Source organism: Megalops cyprinoides, chromosome 3, assembly GCF_013368585.1.
Source record: "Megalops cyprinoides isolate fMegCyp1 chromosome 3, fMegCyp1.pri, whole genome shotgun sequence".
Classification (NCBI taxonomy): Eukaryota; Metazoa; Chordata; class Actinopteri; order Elopiformes; family Megalopidae; genus Megalops; species Megalops cyprinoides.
In genome coordinates, this window is record NC_050585.1 from 12,860,311 (window position 1) to 12,882,254 (window position 21,944).

General features: G+C 49.0%; 1 protein-coding gene across 4 annotated transcripts in view; it reads right to left on the reverse strand.

Annotated features, from left to right (window-relative positions):
* abr (ABR activator of RhoGEF and GTPase) overlaps positions 1-21,944 on the reverse strand; it is a 133,436-nt gene that overhangs the window by 70,940 nt on the left and 40,552 nt on the right. The window contains exons 1-5 of one of the 4 annotated variants that reach the window (XM_036525816.1): positions 21,111-21,817; positions 16,080-16,178; positions 11,319-11,504; positions 7,111-7,218; positions 5,207-5,267 (exon numbers count right to left, since the gene is read on the reverse strand). In XM_036525816.1, the coding sequence (XP_036381709.1) occupies positions 5,207-5,267; positions 7,111-7,218; positions 11,319-11,504; positions 16,080-16,178; positions 21,111-21,245 (589 nt within the window). In that variant the 5' untranslated portion in view covers positions 21,246-21,817. Of the gene's footprint in view, positions 1-4,868; positions 5,015-5,206; positions 5,268-7,110; positions 7,219-11,318; positions 11,505-16,079; positions 16,179-19,582; positions 19,642-21,110; positions 21,818-21,944 lie in introns of those variants that run through there. The other 3 variants (XM_036525817.1, XM_036525815.1, XM_036525818.1) reach the window with 3 other exon arrangements.

A 21,944-nucleotide genomic window follows, 5' to 3' on the forward strand; every position in this document is an offset into this window, starting at 1 on the left:
ATATTAATATATTGTGCAGAGCAGTCTTCCCGTCCTAAAAGGATGGTTTTTTCCAATGGGTTTTTATTTTCTCGCCCTGTGCTGAAACTCAAAGAGATAAAAGCACGAAACGCTGAAATCCACAGCGATTTAGCTCAGATCTGCTGACGGGCTTTCTATTTCATATCAGAATGTAGCAAGAATAAATAAATAAATAAATAACGTCAAGGCATGTTGGAAGAAACCCAACTCTGGAGGCTTTTTTTAAACCATTCTCTTTCAAGTTGCTCTTCATAAATAATGCTTACTGTATCAGTTTCCCACTCCTGGATGAATCAAGCCTCATCAAGCTGTTAGCACGCACTGCGCGCTGCCATCCATTACTTGAGAAGAACCGGCTTTGAATGCTGGAGTGTACCATACGGTGCCGCACTTTGCACGTGCACGAATCTGACAGAGGCGCGCCAGAAAACGAGGGATTGTGGGAAATTCGCACACTCGACGTCTCTCGCTGGAAGCCTCTCCGAGAGCCAGCGGGGGATCAGAGAGGCTGAGCTTTTGTTCTTCTCCATCCTGCTCTCTGAGAGCAGCACAAAGCGGTGCTCTTCACTTACGCACTACGTACCAAAAAAAAAAACTCCACGGCAGTTGCACAGCGCTTCACTGCCAGCTCAGCTGAGGAGCGCAGCGCCTACATCGCCTACGCCTACAGCCTACATCTACCCAGCCTTCTCCTTTTATCCGCCACAATTTCACGTGGGACGTCTGCCTGAAATTCAAAAGCACTGTCCTTCCCCTCCGTGCCAAACGCCTCCCCCCTGCCACAGAATGCCGCGATTCTTAGGTAGAGTTAAAAATCGGTTATCGTCATCTGGATGGCGGGTCGCCTGAGGGGTACCTCTTAATTTAGCGCGTGTATGCTGAACACGAGCGCCCAATCAGGAGGGCGGCCGCGCAGACCCAAACGCGGGAGATCGAAGACGCGGCTGATGTGCAGGGATCGATTGCGCCGGAGCGTCTGCTGCGGCCCGGCTGCGGCTCTGCCGGCGCCTCCGCGAGCCGCCTTCTCCAGCGCTCCCCTCATCTGCTGTCCGCTCACGCACTTCCTATCGCTCGTCCGCAGGTGGCAGGAGACACACTTCAAAGCTCGCCTCGGCAACCCGGCTGAGCGGGGCGTGTGTGCGTGTGCGTGTGTGTGCATATGTGTGTGTGTGTGTGCGCATATGTGTGTGTGTGTGTGTGTGTGTGTGTGTGTGTGTGTGTGTGTGTGTGTGTGTGTGGTTGTGTGGGTGTGCGCGTAGGTGTGTGTGTGTGCGTAGGTGTGTATGTGTGCTTGCATGCCTGTGTGTGTGTGTTAATCGTGACTGAGGTTCTGGAACACACTGTCTCTCCTCTGGGGCCCAGCTCCGCTCTGCAGGTGGTATGCTGGGACACCTCAGACCCGTCTTTACCTGCCTCAAAAGCCCAGCGCGGCTTCTGCTGCCGTGAGAACTGCGAGCAGCCTGAGAAACAGGCAGCTGTGGTTTGTGTCCCCTCAGCTACACGTGTGGGGACAGAAGCAGAAATTGACTCTGAGGTGGCAGTTAAAAGGAGTCCCCACCCCTCTGTGACTCACGCCTCAGCGGTCTGGCCTCTGGCGCTGAGGCTTCACAGCTGGCAGCTCTGGCTTCTCTGGGTGATCTCACGCTCTCTGCTCGGACTCTCATTACGGGCGGTGAAATGCAGGAGCTGGGCCTGGGCTCCAGCCTTCACGCCGCTGTCAGCTTATTTAATTGGCCATATCGGGCTCCCGGTAAAGGGAACGAGGGGAAAACAAGCCCCCCCCCTTCACCCGCCAAAGCAAAGCAAGCAAAGCACGGGTTCAAATGTAGTGACAGGATAAGAAAAAAAGGTGAGTTCTGCTGATTTTCAAAAAAACCAATAACTCCACACAGGGAGCTCTCAAGGTCACCCTCGGCTAAATGAAAGGCATTAGGTAATCTGGCTATCGACGCATCCACCAGTGATGCGCCCCTCGAATCAATGGGTTCCCTCCATCTCTCTCCCCCCAGGTCCCAGCCCCACCTCAAACGATCTCTCGCAAACCCCACCCGCAATCAGGGCTCCCCTCCATTGGGTCCGGGGGGTAATTAAGTCTGTGGCTCGGAGACCGCGCTCAGCACAATCCTCAGCAGTGCCTGTGCAAGAGGACGGCCGGCTGCAGGAAGAGGAAGAGGAAGAGGAACCAGCCATCGCAGCCAAGAGCCCTGAGAAAATGACACCTCACCTCTGGACCACAGCCCTGCCCTCCACTCCCTCCAGTGCCTGGCTTCGGAAGCCTGCTGTCATGGTATTCAGTCCACGTCATCGTGTGACGATAGCCATTGTTCAAAACCGCATATCAGACTACATGCGACTGACTGGCTGTTTCAGTTTCTAATCTATTTTTGAACACTGCAGGCATTTTCAACAGACTCCAATGAGGATTAACATGCAGGACATGAAAAAATGAAATAAACTGCTTTTCATTATTTCTTGCTCATAAAAATAAAACAAATGGTCTAGACAGTGGCGGGTCTGACCACTCCATTATGGCCTAAGTGAGGGATGCGTGGGTCTTCACATGCAATAAATTGCACAGCGGGCAAGTGCAACGCACAGACAATTCAATTTCAGCCTTGGCACACAAAGGCATAGCAGTGCTGCCCAGTACAGTCCTGGTGGTGTGGAGTAGTTGACCTGGAACTAGCAGTTCTCTCTACCTCCTCAGCTTATTTCACTCTGTCCTGAATGGTACAGTCTAACAGCGGGTAAATGTACATAACAATCAAATGCTATTGACAACTTTGCCACACTTGGGGGAGAGCACAAGAGAGGAGTGGCAGGCTTGAGGTCAGCCACCATTATGTAACAGCCTTTCCCAGACTAAGTGGGGAAACAGGGAAGGATGGGTAATGTAGTTTCAACTAGACAGGCTTGAAAAAATACATACAGCTTTCCAAAAAAAAAAAAAAAAAAAAAACACCTAACAAAAAAAAAAAAAAAAAAAAAAAAAGGGATTTTTTTCACAGGGTTCTTTTTATCAATCCCAAATCACAAGCTATATACAAGAGGGTTGTCTTTCCCTTTGAACCACTTCAAAGAACATTCTGACAGCATTTTAAAGGGATGTTACAAAAAGTTATTACACAAGCTCTAGCTCCAGCTCGTCAGCACAGCTGTTTCGAGGGCGTAAATAACAAAGTCGCGGCCTGCGTTTCGGCGGTGGGAGTAAACCTGGGGAGGCTCATCAAGGCTGATGTATCGGCTCTGCGGACTCGCAATGCTTTACGCTCTAGGGAGGAATCAACAGATTGTTAAGGAGCCACAGCTTTCCACCGCGTGGTTCGGAATACAAAGCCAACAGTGTGCTGGTGTCTGTTTAGTTCCACGTGTCGCTTCGTATCAAAGTCACCGTAAAGGTGCGGCTCACTGCACCAATAAGCACAATACTCCCTGACAGGTCATTTAGAAATCTATCCACCATGAAATGAGTGGCAATCATAAATAAAATGGAAAAAACAATAAAATTATACCGTGGCCTACATCATTGACAGCACAGAAAATCTAACTTGATCCGAACAGGGTAACTGCCCCGTGATAAATCAGCCGCGTGGGGAATTCATTTCTAAACTAACGGTACAGAAATCCATTCATGGAACAATTCCATCCGATCAGTAGAGGTAAAATATTGATCTAAATCTCATACAATTTCAATGGGCATGGTTGTGCTGGGCTAATGGCAGATACTAAACTGACTGCATTCTAGCCCCACTTCACTGCTGTGATCAATAGCAGCAGATTAATGAGGTTCCGAGGTAAACCCTCTACCTGGAACAGGTACTGTATACACAACTCCGGGCCAGCTCTCTGACACTCAGTCCTAACAAGATTTAGAAGCTACAGTAACAATCCCCATTAATCACACCCATGCGCCCTGTCCACGTACATCTAAACACAAACACTTTCACAGAGACACGTAAACACATACACCATGCTCATTACAATAAACAGCCACACTAACTCTCACAAACACATACACACACACACCATACTCAATACAATAAGCAGCCACTCTCTCCTACTCTCATAGACAAATACCTACATGAAGACACAATGTACAAACACATACACAGCGCAGCACACATGCATGCATACACCTACAAATTAATACTCTGGGACATCATGCATCTCTGATAACTGTCAACAGTCAGAGACCTACAAGCAATAGAACCCTACACTGCAGATTTTTGAGACACCCCCCCCCCACCCCCAGGCATTCTGGGAAAACTCTGCCTACAGTTAACCTGTATGAGGTGAACGTGAGCCGTTTCAAGGAGCAGAGCACCAGCCAGATCAATTCCATTCTTTCAGCTTTCTGTTTAAGCCTGAGGAGAAAAATCACATCAATATTAACATCCAGGATTCTGACACAACCTGGGTGACGGACACGGAGGGATAATCCTACACCAGCCTGAGAGAGGTGAGGAACTTCAAAAGAGACCGTGCAGACCGAGCAGCCGCAAAACATCGGGAGAGCATCCGGCAAACGGCACAAGCCGTCCCTCTTTCAGTCAAACTGCAGGACGCTCGCAACGCGCCCAAAGTAGACACAGTCTTTTAAAATGCAAATACACAACCAATCGATTCGCCCCGAGACCATAACCGAAACGCATTCAACTCCAAATGCACAAAAATAACAATGAATGAAAGACCCAACAAGCATGTCAATTTGAATTAAACAGCAGATAGAAAGAAAAAAAAAAACCCTACAAAACTAATGAAGGTTTGTCGCGCCTGAGAGAAAGTCCGAGAGACGTGCCGGGATGAGGTCGGTGAGGGGGGGGGGTGGCCGGGGGCCGGCTTTTTACCGTAAGTGCAGTTACAGCACAGCCTCAGGATGAGCAGGATCTCCATGTCCACGTCCCCTCTGCCTTCACTGCCATCCCCCTCTGCCCAGCAGCGTCCATAGCCAGCCAGCGCGCAGGCGAAGCTGGAGCCCAGCCGCCGCGCTCTGCCTCTGCATACACAAGCAGAGGGGCTGGGCTCAGCGCAGTCTTAAAGGACCACGCCGCCAATTTCGCTCGCCGGGGCTGTGGAGCGGCGCGGCGCGGCGACTGCTCTCTCTCGCAGGGGAGGTCAGTGCTCCGATCGGGGGGGGGGGGGGGTGGGGGAGGCTGGAGGGGAAGTGCGGGGGGGGGGGGCTTACCTTCCATCGTGACCGAGGTGGTGCAGTCCTTGGAGTCCTTCGGGCCTTTGACTTTCAGGTTCTGCAAGAGGGGAAAGAAGTACACGGCGTGTACGTGACAGGTGTGGGGCGATGCTCAGAATCACCTGCACTGTGTGTGCCACTGACTTCGCTGCAGTGATCGCAGGCAGCACAGAAACGTGCAGGGCTGGAGATCTGACCCCATGAACAGCCCCTCGGCAAATCACAGCCACTTTACAATGAGGTTTTTTTAGGGGCTTGGTGCAGCTACGTGGAAAAGCAAGCGTGCAAAACACAGGCTGTTTTCAGGATGTTTCTAACTTTTGAGGGAATAGTGAAGCAATTGATGCAAAAAAAAATTTTGGCTTGAGACTGTCAACTGGATGGAGCCAGTCACACACATACAAACGCATTGATCCCTGTAAGGGATTTACGTTACCCTCAGTTTGCCTTTAGCATCCATAGGGACAGTTTATCCAGCCCCGTGGAGCATGCCGAGCAGCAGCCTGCTTTCCTCTGTGGCTCTGAGCTCGGGTGAAATTAACCCCCCACCCCTCCCCCCGATGCTGCCGCTATTGGGCATGCATATTGAGCGCTACTGAGCATGACAGAGCCTAATGGAGAACCAGGGAACTAATGAAGAAAAATGGAACAGCCGCAGACTTGGAGGGCTGTCAGCCGCTCCCCCAGGTGGTGGCTGTGGAAGGGAGCAGGGACAGACCGCACGTGCTCCCCCGAAAGTGTTCTGACTGAGGCAGAGTTAGACCCCCCCCTCCATCACTCCTCATGGTCAGCGTGGACTTAAAGCTGCTCTTTAAAATCTTTAAATAAAACTGGTGCCAATTTGCTTTCCAAGCAGAAATCTGATGCCGGGAATTGGCTACAGCAATAACATTATCATGGGATCATCTAAACAACCCAATACAAAGGATATTAATCACTTAATAATAATAAAATAATAATAATAATAATAATAATAATACTAATAATATAACAGCTAAATTGACAGATATGTAGATAGATACACTCACACTTTCTGGCGTCATTATACAATAAACGCTTAATTGCAATGCAGTGATGAACATGGCAAATGTCACCTACTCTGATATCCCAATACCCGTAAAGAGACTTATTTTTATTATTTTTAAAGATTGCTGCCCACGCTCTCAACGTAACAATCAAACCTCCACAGGTAAGACGGACTTTACAACTTACAACGAACTTACAACAATCTGTGATGCAAGTGGATTTTATGGCTCACCTCACAGGTGATAGGTGGAAGTGCATTTTTTTGTTCCCTAAAATTATGCCTTCATTTTCTCTGCATAAATTGCATATTCATACAGCCAAGCAATACTTCCTTCCAGCATATGGTTTTACAGAATGCCAAGGTCAAGACCCATGGTGCCTGCCTTATTCGAATAGTACCTGGAAGAGCTCACTGGTGTGTATCTTGTATGCTGGCTTCTTCATTAGTGCAAAGGAAACCTTTCAGTACAATTATCTAACTCACTAATGAGACAAAAACACTACATTACCACCAGTGTTTCTTTTTCAAAATGACACTAGCTTCATTAAGCCAATATTTATGCAACAGTGTTTTTGCTGGTAGCTTAGCTAGTTTAGTTCAGAGCATAGTTAAAAGCATGCAGAAAATATTTTGATGAAGATGCATTGATCATCTACTATTTATGCTGTCTTGGCAAAAAGGATCTGGAAAAATATTCTGTTTCTTATTAGGTTATACTTTTCATTATGCAGAAAATTATGTATGCATAGCTTTAGAGCCTTTTATTGAGCTGTGATTTCAGAGTAAAAACAACAGATTTGGCCCACGGCAGTAAGGACATTAAGCAGGTTACAACGTGCATTGCGAAATACAAAAACATCAAGCAAACACTAACCTCCGAAATCTTTTGGAACTGGACGTTAGCCTGGCTGCATTTTTCTGCCGTCTCCACTGCAACTTTGTAGTTGTCAACAAATGCTTTATAAACACCAAGCTGACTGGCCTGTGAAAAAGAAGAAAGAAACAAAACTCAGACAACATAAAATATTAAAACATTGGCCTTCAAGCAAATGATACAGACATGAGTGTGAAGAGGGAGAGTGGGGAGTGGAAGGGGGTGATCACAGATTGCAAAAAAAAAAAAAATCATGCTCATCGCCACAATGCTGTTTTTGATACTGATACATGATACTTTGTTGCGAGCAGAGTCTGGGCAGAGGAGCAACAGCACGCCCCCGCAGAATAACAAGGCTTTACAAAATTACACAGAAAAACGCAACGTAATCACAAAGCCAACAGATAGAGAGCCCGATTCTCGGGGCTTCTCTGATTGATTCTCACGCGGAGGGGAGATAGAACGAGTGTGCGCAGCATACATTAAACAATGTCTTTAGAGAAGAGGATGGGAGTGCGCTCAAACCGCCCCATCTTCACCCCCTCCCAACCCCCTCTTCAAACCACAAACAACAGTTACTGTAACAGGAGAGACTGATAAAGTGCAGTCAGAGAAGGAGTTTAATCCCTGCTTCCACTGCCGAGTTGGGTAACAGTTGTTTTTTGGTCTGCAGTTTTTTTAACCAAGCTCCCATGGGGGAGCCTCGTCTTGGGCTACGGGCGCTGTGTTGTTGAGCGAAACCCGTCAGGCCCTCCAGGGCATTCCTTTATTAGCAACGGCACAGTCTAGGAAACGAATAAGCACCATACACACTGAACAGCCCCGGCTCCAGAACATGCTACATAATTACGCCAAGCAATAATAATTAGCCCGAGTCAAGTCAATGCCCGTCCGCTCTCCCACGCACCCACGGCGCTGGAAGAGGCTGACGTAACAAAAAGGGGTGGGGTGGGGGGGGGGGGTGGAGACAGAGGAGGAAGGTTCAAAGCCTCCCCTCGAAAGATCAATGGCGCTCTCTCTGGGATCGGCCCAGAGGACGGGGCCCATCACTCTCCTGCTTAATTACCCCCCTGAAGCCCTGCATTTAGATGAGCTCAAATCAAGCTGTGAAGCTGCTGACCTACTTTCGCCTCATACCTCCTCCTCGAGCCACCGAAATCTGCTGGTGGCCAGATAAACTTCATTTTGTTTCAGGAGGGGAAAAAAATTGATGATTAAGCCACCCCCACACATGGGCCGCCATCCAAAAAAAAACAGGAACAAGGTGTAAATTTGGCTTTGTGGATCTGATTTCATATGTACCCAAATGATCTGTACTAAAAGTGAAGCTCCTCAGGGGAGTTTGAAATCAACAGTTGTACGACAGCCAGTCTTAGACAGAAATGACTGTTTGTAGGCATCGCAGAGGGCCAGGGTCAGGCCAGCAGAGGACTGAACTGCTCATTAATCAGTATTGTCTGTGGTTTAATATGATTTTGTGTCTCAACAACAGAAACCCAGACTATTATAATCATTTTTGATGTGATGTATACTTCTCTAGTGACGTTTTGTAATTACATTAATATGATATGATATGATCGTGATATCCGATATGTCTAAAATTCTCTCGTTGTAAACAGTCACTTCAGACTTCAGGCTGCATCCTCCTCCTATCGTTTGGACTAATTATGCTTCCCAGAATTCCCCGCCCTCTGATAGGTCTCCTGAGAAGCCAGTGTGAAAGCTGCAGGATTGATCGGGCTCCGTGACGCAGACTGTCTCCTAGCAACGTCTCCGCTCCCATCCCGGCGAACCCGAGCGTGCAGAGCGCGCGCTGCATCTGAATTCGCGCTAAAACGAAGCGCGCCCGGGCTCCCGGACGGACACAGCCACTGCCAGGGACAGACTTGAGTCACCACAGGCCCTTTATTCCCCGCGTAACAGGCTTTAATTGCTGCTTCGTTTCATCCCTCCTTGTGACCTCACTGAGTGGCTTCTAGACTCCACCTATCAGGAAGCTGCAGGGGCCCCTCGTGGAGGCTCGGTGCCACTAATTACGCCACCGTCTGCGTTCTGCATTCGGAAGCTGCAGCAGAAGAGCAGTGTCAAAATGTTTAGTTGCCACGGCGAGGAAAGAGCCCGTGAGGAGGAAGCTGTTTACCAACGCGTCCGCCTGGTTGCGGGACGTGTCTCTGCGTCCAGCCAGACTGCAGGCTGGGCCACACCGCCTCTGACATCCTCCCAGGGCCTCGGTGACAACTCTGTGCCACTGTCGCAAATGGAGAACCATTTCACAAATGCCTAAACACAAGAAAGGGGTGGGAATTTAACTACAATAAGCCACAGCTCTGCTCTTCATAGGAAGGCTGAACGTTAGCAGCACAAGGTCACTGAGTGGCCTTGATCCCTGCTCACTGGGTGGGGCCCTGTGGTTGCTACCTCCATTCAGGGTATTTTGGGTGTGCCTGGAGACTCGCTGATGGATATCGGCTGAGGGAACTCAGGCCAGGTCACTAGCCCCGGGTCTGAAATAGAGTGGAGAAGAATGCACTGTGTCTGTACTGAGGATTCCTGCCAGCACTGTTGGTGGCTGACTGTAGCGAGGCCGATTCTCCAGCCCCAACACGCACACGAGGGGAATAAGGATTCATCCTGCTCTGTGTGAGGAATACTAACGCGCAGTCCTCTCGCTGCTGTGGAGCTCCACTGCGGCTTTCCTGCCCTGCATCACACCATTATTCTCCACAGTCCCTGTAGTGCCCCCTTCTGGCCTAATCTACTCTGTGCCTGCACCTGTGTGGCACTTTTGCAGGATGAAAAAAAATGTACATTCAGCCAAACAACAGGTTAACCCCAACAGGCAAAGCTGTACGTGGAGTATGTGTCTGTTTGGTTTGTTAAGAAAACATAAGACAAAGTCTTTCACAGACAACAGCACGCCTCACATTCAGAAACCAGGCTGCTAGAGATTTTCCACAGTATCTATCCACAAAAGACAGCATTGCTCTGTGCTGTTAACATATAGTGTCCTTTCATGAAAAATTAAAGCTGGCAGACTCTAAACCAGCTTGAACGCCGTACCGCTTGTTGTGTTCCACGGCTTGTCGACCTGCCTGCCCCGCGCCTCGCGTGTTAACAGCTCAGTTCTGCTTTTGCAGTGATGTCATTCTGTCTGCCGCACGCCGAGGTGGAAGTGCCACGGCATCGCCGTCTGCGAGCCGCGCTGCAGAGCCGGCTGAAATCTGCCCCAATTCCCCAGCGCTCCGATGACGCTAACGCAATCAGCTGAAATCAGAGCCCGTCTCTGGATAAACACGAGCGCTAATCCAATTTTACCAGAACGCACGCAGAGATTCAATTTGGAAAACACCAGACGAGCCCTAATCTGAAACACACCCTCGTTTCCACCACTTTGCACGGCACAAAGACAAATGTAAAGGTAATTAGGGAAAGGCAAACAATTTAGATGAGGGGAAAACTGCAGAACTCAAACCTAAGAGAAAAAAGAGAGAGGCACAGCTTTTATCTCCTTAGTAACATGCATATCCAGATTTGCAGGGACTGAAGTACATGCTGTGTTTTTCTGCTGCAGATAATCTATGGAGATAAAGGTAGCATATGGGGAATTGTCTCAAACTATCCCTTGCAGCTCAGCACAGCAGCAGGGCACTGTTCACACTAGGGAGGTATTGCACTGCTTTTGCTTGGCCATAGATGCAGCAATTACTGTAACTCAATTTCCCTCCATTGACTTCGGGTGGTTCATTCTAAACACATGCTTGTAAGCTTGTAACATGCTTACACTTCATCACGTTATTAATTTATGGGCTTATCAAATGCACTTTCCGGGGGAAAATAAACAGCAGCTAATACTGGACACATTAAACTATTTGTACAGTTTGCTGTGCCCCATATTCTGAATGATACAGTGCTGCAGTGGTTATCAGTCTGAATGGACTGGCACAGAACTGCCGATGGGTTTGGAGGATGTCGGCCCTGCATGATGAGGGCATTTGGAGAACAGGTTTCTGTCTGGCAGGGGGAGCTCAGGAGAGGGGCTGGTCCAAAACAAGAAGAAGCACTCTAACCACTCTACCGCTGCCTGGTTCAAACTCTTTGCCTGGGGTACTCCATGTGGCTGACTGCGTATGGGAAAGATAATACAGGTATAGATAGGTGATGCAGTGACAGGTAACAGGGGAACAGCATGACTGAATTGTGGCACTCACCAGTTTCTGGAAGAGGTGACCCACGGTCACCTTGTCGTCCCACTGCTGAATGTTGGGATAGAGGGCGTCATAGAACTCCTTGTGGATCTCGAAAATGTCCTGGATCTTGTAAAAGATGGTCTCGATCTGCTGGATGGTCAGAACTGGCTGGGACGTGGTCGCTGTGGCCTTCAGTGGCTTCATGGGCTGTAGGCAAAAAAGAGGAGTCTGTTACTGGAATACCTAATTGCGTATCTAAAGTATCTGGAGCTTGACATATGTATTAGATTTTTCTGGTGAAAGTCAGTAGGTATTTCTAAATGTGCAACTAGGGAAAGTGTACAATTGGATGTACCAAGCACAGACCCTGATTCTGCAGATTTGTTTGATGCTAAACAAAGGCTTTCAATGAGCTTTATTTTCTTTTATTTTATTTATTTTCTTAACAGAACCACGCTGAGTGACTGTCAAAACAGCACTGCAATACAGCACAAAGCAAAAAGTTTACTGCCAGACTGCACTCAATAACTCATTTTTTGACAACGCCAGATAGCATGAAAAGAACCAAACAGACAAGGCCCACTTATAGCCTCAATAAGCCATCCTTGCTGTGACCAAACCGAAGGATCATGAGTCGACTATGTCTACACAATGCAACACTGCACGACCGATGGCAGTTTAACAGTGGCCAGTGTTGGGGAAACTGATAATACTGGGAACACTGTCTAAAAGAGCATCTGACAACAAAGCACAGCGAATGAGCAATCATGCATTAGCGAGGAGTCTCTCTCACGCTTTGTGCATGTTGCTTGCTGATGAAGAAGAAAAGGGGAAACCCAAGACCCCCCCCCCCCCCCCCCCCCCCCACACACACACACACACACACACACACACACACATGCCCCCTTGGCAATATCTCCGGAGATCAAAGCCGCACAGCTGATTAAGTCACAACGCCTTGTTCAATCAGCCCTGAGGTGCTAAATCTCAGCCCGAGAGAAGGACCGCTGGTATTGAAGGGCGGCATGTCCTTCAGTAGACTCAAAAGCACAAAGAAACAAAGGACGACTACCACTGAGCACAATTCAGTATTCTAGGCGAAGTCCCACAAAATACTTTGTAAAAAACCTTTTGCCCTTCGAATTTTTAACCGAAAGAATTAGGAATATGAAACTGTGGAAATGACGCAGTGGCTTTCTTCAACAGCAAATGTGAACAGACCAGCCAAAAACTGGCAAATTTGACTTGGATTTCAGGCCAAACGCTCTCTTTGTAGAGGAATAACTGATTCTGTTGTCAGACTTGGCTGAATCACAGTCATTTCTGAGAAGCTGCAAGTTGGAGAGGCATGTTGATCTTTGCGTGGTATTAACTGGTTTGCCTACAAATGGATCACATACTCAAATGTCACTGTGCTTCTAAAAAATAGCCTTTTATGTATATGCCTAACACATCAGTAATAATTGTAAAATCAGCATTTCCCACCATTTAAACAAAAATGTTAGGTGGTTGTAGTAAAGCAAAACTTGACCAGTTGTAAAAACACACATCACTGACTACAGAGAATATCAGGTATTGAAATCCTTAGAAACAGACAACTTAATTTTTAGGCTTCCCTGCCGAGTAACGGTCCTCTCTTTAAAAAAAAAAAAAAAAACCCTGGCACAAACTGTCCTGTTACTACACTCTGTGTTCCGTCCACCACAAAACCCATCAGCAACCTCTCAGTGTCAGTCACTGAAGCCCCAGAACAATGTACCCTTACACACCTTATTAACAAACAAATTTTGCAGAAGTGTCAGCACAAGCTGCAGAACCACCCATCTCTCCCCCTATTGGTCCAGGGTCTCCAGGCCCCTCCTCCAGAGAGAGAAGAGAATCTGGCTCCTCCCCAAGAGTTCTACAAATCTGGATCAATACAACTGCTCTAAACACATTCTACACCCAAAGCATTATATCCTCTGGCTTGTTTTTTTTTTTTTTTGGCAGGGCTCCCGCTGGATGCCTGTTCAGTCCCCTGGAATGCTCCCCAGTTTCTTTAGCCAAACAACAACCCAGCAAATGAGGTAACGGTACTGAAACGGGAACGGAGAGGGCGACTCAGTGCGAAACTCTGCCACCTCTTCATGCCTGTCTGGGATAACGTCACCAAGCACAGCTCTCCACCTGACTGGCTGAATCACCGAGACTCCCCGTCCCCGAACGACACCCCAGTCGCCACCAACCGGTGGTTTCGTTAAGACGGCGCGGCATGCGCCCGTCTGTCACGGCTTCTGTCGACTGACTGGCCCGTGCGTGAAGCCAGCAGATAAAGAGCCCCATTCATCACGGAGGAGGAAACTGCTCGGTGCCGCTGGTCGGGTCCCAAACTTTTATCTGAGGCCACACACCACCGGCACAGGAAGAGTCCAATACATCCATGCCGGGAAAACAACAGCCCCACATTCAAATGATTTCCACTGGACCCCCCTGCTGTTTACTCTAACTCCAGCCCCCCGTCCACAGAGAGGGAGAGGCAGAGCTGAATCCAACGCCAAACGTTAAAATATTCGTACATTTCTGCAGAGATTTCACTTGATAACAGCATCATCTTTATGCTGAGCATTACTTTAATTCGGTCAAGGCTGAGAGTTTTCTCTAAAGATCACATGCATTAAATCACACAATGTGCTCCTTCGGAGTGTGCTACTGTCCGTAGTCATTTCTACAGTGTCAGTGTCACAGTGTATTCCCTCCCAATGAGCTATTCTCCCTGTCACCTTGGTGACCAGCAGCCAAGCATGTGTGTAGTCAAATGAGGGATCACTAAGAATGGATTTGCAGCAAGGTGGAGAAGAGACCATGAAATTGTCAGAGATTACACCAGACTGTGACCACAGTGTTTATGATTATAAAAATGTGCCTAACCAAACTGTGCTACTGATATCTCACTGAGGACATCCCCATGTTTTCAACATTGCAGCAGTCCTTTTAGCAGTCAGTTGCATGAAGAAATACATATTTGCCTCATTTTACATTCCACAAAAGAGCAGTAACTTTAGCATAACACGACATAATCGCATAAACAATTAGCATCCCGTAACGCGACCACAGAGCACAACCTTCTTCAAACACCACCAACCAATAACCAATCAGGGAGCAGTGTTATGATGAAGCATCTCCCAATGACCAACCAGGGAGAAAAACTGCTACTGTAAAAGTGAACTTCACCCTAATAAAATGTGTTAAGTGTCCACACTTTCTCTCCTGCAGAGGTCATAAAATCTTGCCCTTTTGACTTGCCTCACCTGCCAGGGCCTGAAGACTGTGAGCTCATGTCTGATCCAAACCCACACTGGCCTCTGAGGTCCCATTATGCCTGAGGATATACTTCATCTTTCACATTCCAAGAATGGACGCTGTGCTGCCTAAAAGCACGACCACCAAGGGGAAGCCACACGAAGCCACACGAAAATGCTGTCGAGGTCAAACAGCAGTACCTACTCTGGTATGCAACAGATACAATATAGTCAGTGTAGACCGTATGGCCTGTAAAATGTCACCCACGTTAACTAACATTCTGACAACATCACTGTACTGTTGAAGTCACATTATCCCACTGTGACAAATGCCACAGTATCTAGGCTAGCCATTATTCATTCAGTACTTAAACCATGTCAGAGATTAATATTAAACGTCCTAGAAGACCAGTATATTGGTTTTCATTTTAACCAGTTACCTTGGCTTGATTTGCTAATCAGCTGCAATAGTTCATGCCACGATCACAGTGAAATGGTTCAGCTGAGGTCTTCAGCTGTCATTCCTGATTGCATCAAAGATGTCAGCCCAAAGACATAACTAGGCTAATTAAATAAGTAAGAGTAGAAGTCGGCATGAAATCCAGAAACACATCAGGACTCCTTGTGCACCACTGGTTTAACAAGTTGGCACATCTCTATGGAAGCTCTTAGTTATCCGAGATGCCACCAACACCAGTGGTGACACTGCGCTCATGTGAAGCTGACGCAATCTGCCATTGAAGCCATTTTGTCTCACCCTGGTCAAATGCTCACAGCGCCCTTCAAGGACAAGGATCCCAGACTGCATAATCACACTTGCCTTATCATTTGGCTAAAATTCCTCTTAAATGCACTGTAATCCTTACACCCTGAAACAGCACTGGTAAAGTACAAAGCAGTCAATGCACGTAATAAAAGACTATGGCCTCCATTCGAAGTGTCTTTGTCAGTAAGAAACTGCTCGCTTAATTTCATGAAGCCATGAGTGAAGTAACACTTGCTGACATAGGCAAGCTGCTGTCAGGCTGAACAGAGGCCTTCGCTTTGCATTCTGCAGAAAAGGTAAAACTGAACTCAGTTCAATGTCAGGAGGTAAAAGAGATGCACTTTGAACACAGTAAAAAGAAAAAAAAAAGGCAAGCAGGAAACGAGGGAGGACGCAAGCGATTTTGGCGTGGTTGTGTCACAGACAGGAAACGTTCGCGTCTGCCTTTGTCCTGCGCGGCTGCACGCCGTGCAGCTCTCTGCTCTCTCTGCTCTGCAGAGGGAGGGGTGGGGGAGCACCGGCGTTTAAGCGCCCAAATAAAGCACCTGCTGATCTCATCTCGCCCCTCACACGCCTCCCCCCGTCACTGAGACGTGGGCCCTGCTCTGCTCTGCCTACGTCACCGCGCGCGCCCGGCCGCCTCTTTGTAAAGGTGAAAGAGGGGGGACGCTGCATTGTACCGCAGCGGCGCTGCGCTTCGGCTGACGGCGGTGTCGGTGCGAGCGGGGCAGGGCTCACCAGGAGCAGGGCGTCCAGCTGGTTGATGTAGATCTCCTCGCTGGCCAGGAACCCGGAGAGGACCAGCTTCTTCATCTCCAGCCCTTTCTCGATGTCGCCCTGGCAGAGGGAGAGAGGATGAGAGGGTGAGAGACACAGCCACGTATGCAGCATTAGAACTGAAACGCAGCACCGGCTCTCTCAACACGTCCAGTATGTCCCTGGCTCCTATACCCGGTTGCCACTGCTGAGCTGGAACCAGGCTGGCTAGCTTCGGCCACGTTTGTGGCGATTTTCAATGGCCTCTTTTGCCCACAAGTACTGTATTACTGGTGCTGGCCCACTTACAAGGCAGCTGTCTGCAAGTTACACAACTACTGTGCAGTGCTCCTGATGCCATGGGCTCTAAAATGGAGGAAATCAATACAGAGATAAACACACACTACATCATCCACTGATCACACCAAGCACACACAAGCAGGCAAAAATAACAACTACAGTACATAACAGACTTTAGTCTACTTTATTGTTAAACCTCAGCGTTGGAGTCGAGACAGAGTCTAGGCAGTGTTCACAGTTCGAGCAGACACCAATATACAGTGTGACATCATGTTGAAAGGTACTGATCTAGATGGAAACGCAATCATGCTGTACCAAGTCAGCCAGCTAGCAGCTCCAGCTCGTGTTAACCTCCTTCACACTCTTCAGAGGAGTACCACCACGCTATGCTGGGAACCCCTTACCAATTCATTATGCAGCGCTAGTCTCCGAGAAGCTAACTGCATGCAACCCACGTGGACCGTAGCTGTGGAGACACAGCAGATTAAAGCGAGGATACACACTTTGAGGAGGGGAAAAAAAATCTTAATGAGGGGATTCTCTTCAGTGAGTTAATGAGAAAACCCGCTCTGCACAACAGCATTCTGAAGAGCATCTTCTCCATGCCAGGCCCCCAGTGCCAGGAGGAAGAGGATTTGAAAGGGAGGCAGATCATGAATATGCATGGCCCAGCTCGCCGATCCCGGGGAAGTACAAGGGGGCTCTACAGGACGGTAAATAGGCCGTTTCTGCCAGCGGGGCCTCTGGACACAGAGGCTGGAGGTTCGCAGAAGCATCAGGGGAAAAGCACGCGGCCGAATATCACGGCAGAAGAGCTCCACCTCTGGGTCGTGTTACGGCCTGCACAGAGGCAGGCAGTGCCCTGCTCACATGATTATCAGATCTACCACTTATTACAAAGATGTGGACTGGGCTGGAGCGCGGGACCGCCCTGCATGATCAGAGCCATTCCCTTCTGTGATACACACTGTGCATGCTTATCCTGACCCAGTAAAACATGCTCTGTTTTACAGCACCATGGTGTGTAAGACTACCATGTCTGTCACCAGTTTGTGACCATGGTAGCATTTGCAAGAAAGAGGAAAGTAGAGTGGCAGTGTGTTGCATTCTGTTGCTTGAATGGAAAGCAGGGCGTTTTCTAACGTAGAGACAGCGTGTGTCACGCCAGACGCCTCGCCTGTCTGACCCCTATGTCTGTGTTTATCCTTTATCTGGGTGTGGGGAGCACACATCAAGTAAACCTGCTACATTTAAAGCTGATCTGCATTTAGCTCTGAGATAAAACAACTAACAACTACGTTTTTTAAGCACGTTGCATGCATGTTATTTGACTTGTTACAGAGGACTGAGAGAATAATTAACTGAAATGAAAAAGGGGACATTCTCTGATAGCACACTAACTGTTTCACAATCTGGGGCAACTTTAAGTCTGAGACAATTCTGTGCTGAACTGTGGGTGTGCAGTCGAGGTATAAGGGGAACTGTGTTGGGGAATTCGTCCACCAGGGTGAGGTGGGTACGCTGGTGTAGGGGGGAGCGGCGCACGGTTGGCTGGCTTTGGCGTCTGCGTGTGGGGAAACCGCCCCGCACACAGGAGCGCTTGGCACGGGGCTCCGGGCCCCAGCCCTTTGGCAGCTCTGTTTACACGGCTGCAGGAACAATGCCGGGCTCCACCTGCGCTGGGAGATCTGACTCCACACGTCCAGGGCGTGGCTTCCCTCCCGCTCCCTCCACTTCCTCTCTGCTGCGAGCTGGGAGCACGGAGAGCGCCACGCGGCTGCAGGAGTGAGGGGGTGAGTGAGTGAGTGAGAGAGGGTGTGTGTGTGCGTATATGCATATGCATATGAAAAAATACCTTGTTTTTTCAAATGTTGACTACATCACTGTATTCACCGTACACATATATATGTACTATATATCACTTTTTCAAAGCAATTTTAAATCAATTATCATTAATACCTTATGTTAAAATATACACACATATATAGACAGACAGATACAAAGATACAAATACTACTTTAAAAAACAGAGGAACTCACACAGTGCAATAGAAGGAAGGAACAACAGGGGAGCTTTACTGAAAGCTGTATTCCTCTGTTTCATTAAGTTTCATTTCAGCTCTGTGGGTTAGGCTGGCCCCCGGCGCACAGGAATCCATTCTGAGCACAGTCTTTCAGAAGGAGCCCCCCGCTGCGCCGGGTGACGTCTCCCCCCCCCCGGCAGACCTAACAAGCCCCGCACTGTGGCCGTGTTTGCTTTGGCTGGGCCGAAACACCGGCGTGCGACAGAGCCGGACAAGCGCGGACACACCTGCAGAACCAGGAGACTGAGCTCAGCCGCACCCCCTCCCCCACCTCCCCGCCGCTCCGAAAGAGGCCAAAGCCTATGCAAACAAGCGGCAGGCTGGTCAGTAAACAGGAGGCCTCAGGCCTGATGGAAAATGACTAACAGCGCGCCTTCTGAACACAGTTATTACACCCTGAGGACGCTAAAGGATTAACTGTAAAGGTGTCTTGCTCTCATCAAAAGGTTCACAGAAACCTATTTTAACCCCTATCTTCTGACTCTTTTTTTCCCCAATCTCACATTCAGCCATTCTTCCCAAGGGAACTTCTCAAGGTTATAGCAATGCTCTGGCAATCACAAATGATGCCTCAAAGCCTCCCAGGGCGTAAACCTACAACAACAAATTAATGAATCAGCATAGCTCTTCTATAATTCAGAGAACAGCTTGACGCAGCTCTGATGGCACATGTCTAGTAAAGCGGCAAAATTAGATTTTTTATTTCCGAGATGTTCGTTTACGCCTAGGGTGTGATGACTGGTCTCAAACCTTCTGACCGCAAACAGTTACACTCCCATCCCATTAAATTCGACCAAAAACGTTGCCTGGGCCAAGCACATTGTAAACCACACAGTGTGCTAACCAAACAGACGTAGATTCAAATAACCTCAGATCACACAAACATACAAAAATAAAGCACAGCTCATCACTGATACTCTATGCTTTCCCTATAAATATGGGAGGGGAGAAGAAAAACCATGGTGTCCTGCTAAGTGAATCTTGATATGGTGACAGGAGAAGACATGAAGGGCTGATTACGGTACAATGCACCAGAATACGCCAGACCTTAATGACTCCAGGATACTCCTGTTCGCTCATAACATTCGCAGTAAAACCTCACCTTCATTAATGATGTTACCCATATGTTGATTGCTGTTTGTTTTCAGGCAGGCGTCTTGATAAACTTCAGAGAGCGAAGTCGCTGATTACGCCGTGAGAGTGCTACAGCGCCTTTCTGTAAGCCTTACGTTCCAGCCCGGAAGCGGTGCATCCGCATGACATCACAGAGCTGACGGTAACAGTTGCTACCTCGTTTACCGTGTGTCATCACCCCTCTCTTCACTCTCGCAGCCGCATGTCAGGAGTTTCACCCTGAAAACAGTCAACAGACTAAACAAACAGGTATCCACTAGCCGGCCTCTGTCAACAAGTGACCACATCTGACCGTGTAAATACTCATTCAAGCCATTGTTCTCTTATATCTGCAGTGTACATCCCACTCCGGACTGGTCAGTTGGCAAGGAAATGGGAGAGACGTGATTGTTTTTTTTTTTCAGGAAATATTTTGGTGTTTCAGGTGCTGAGTGCGATGTCCCTTTGAGTAGACATACAAACAGGTTTTCCCCCTCATGTTATCATATTCACAGCTTCACAGCATTATCCTGTTACTGATTTCAAACAGAAACTATTGTCGGTCAAAGTGAAGCTAACAGAGGAGTTCCAGGCATTAACTGGACTACAACTAGCCAGTGAGAGCCCTTGTATATTTTCATGTATTTACACAGGAGAGGAAAAGAGGCTTGAGGTTATGCACTGTGAACCGCAGGTCAACCTCCCTTCCTAATTAGACTACAGGAAACCAGCTATTTGAACTGCCCTTCATTTGTGTGACACTTCTTCACAGGCTCCTCCTGTCCCAGCACACGACACTGGCAGATATGCATGTGTGCAGACTGCGTGTGCTCTACACAGAGAGTAAATGTCAGGGCGGTGGTGTTGCTGTGGACGACGGCGGCACCGTGCTAGCCACCAAGGCAGACTGAGGGCGTCCCCCCCCGCCTCACCCCCAATTCTGGAGCAATAAGACCGCTGTGGGCATCTACAATCTCTCACACCCCTGAGACGGGCAGGAGGGCCGCCATGATCCCACCCACTTTTATGACTCATCCCGGTGATGAATGAGCCGATAAAAGTGAGGCCAAGAATAGCCCGCCGTATCTTATCAGCAGGCCAACTTTCTAGAAAACAGCTGTGTAATGTACTGTTCCGTGGAGCAACAGGGAAATTGCCAATGTGTGCTGGTATGAGATCTCCCCTGTCAGGGGAGGGGGAGGGGCCTGTAGGACCTGCTGATTTAGCCAGACCACAACTTCACAATGAGAGCACATGCGCTTCTTCAAGGACTTCACCAGCCTTCACTTTACAGAGGCACTGCGCCTACCATTCAAGAAATACAGACCCGTGGATCACCAAAACAAGCAACAGAGAGTCAGGCTACATTGCGAAAAGTTTTAATATTTTCCACTCCTCTATTTTTAGCCCTGTAAAGAAAAAAAAAAAGCCCACCGCAGTTAGTCAGCGAGCCGCTTTCCTCTTTCTCTCCTTTCTCTTTCTCTCTCTTTTTCATCATCCTGGACGGCTTCTCTCACCTTAAATGATCTGTGGCCGGGAGATCTCTCCTCCGGCGTGAGGGGGCTTTCCAAGTCCAGCTCCCCGCTGTCAAAGACATCCTCATCCTCCAGGACTCTGTCCAGAAAGCCTATGACCTCCTCTTCCTCCTCCATGGTCCGAGCGGGGTCCGGTCTCGCCTGCTCACGCTCCCCTGGACCCGCAGTGACACATCAGGCCGTCCCCCCAAGGCCAGCAGCTGCCCCCGCGGGTCTCGCCGGCACGCTCTCTCTCCCAGCTAAGCCTTCTGATCTCTCTCTCCCCCTCCCTCCTTCTTCTCTTTCTCCCTCTGCCTCGCTCCCACACGCAAACAGGCAGTTTTAGGGCTGGATCTCTCGACTCCGCGCAATTCACCGGCGTGCGCACACAGACTCCAGGGACGCGGCAGGGCGACTCTCTCGTGCACAGGAGGCAGAGAAAGGCGGCGCCTCTCCCGGCCCCCACTGCTTCCTGATTTGTCACTCTTCCGAGCTGCGGCGGCCGGCCCTGTCGACGCGGCTCCCCTGCAGGCGCACGGCCACTTCCTCAAACTGCTCCCCCTCCCTCCACTCCTGTGGAAAGCGGCGCTCCGTGCTCTCTGCTCCTCTAGGCTAGCACGCAGGGGAGGGCTGCTCCCAGGCCCCTGCTCCGCCACCGCTGCAGAGCCGCAAATTACAGACAAACGCGCATCCGCCGTTGCCTAATCAAAGGATCTGCTGCACCGCCGCCGGGTCTGCTACCGCGTTGAGAAACTTTGAGCCGCTCTAATCTCGCTAGGCGGGGCTGTGAAACCTCCGGGGCAGCACAGAGGCTTGAGCAGAGTGCAGACTGCCCAG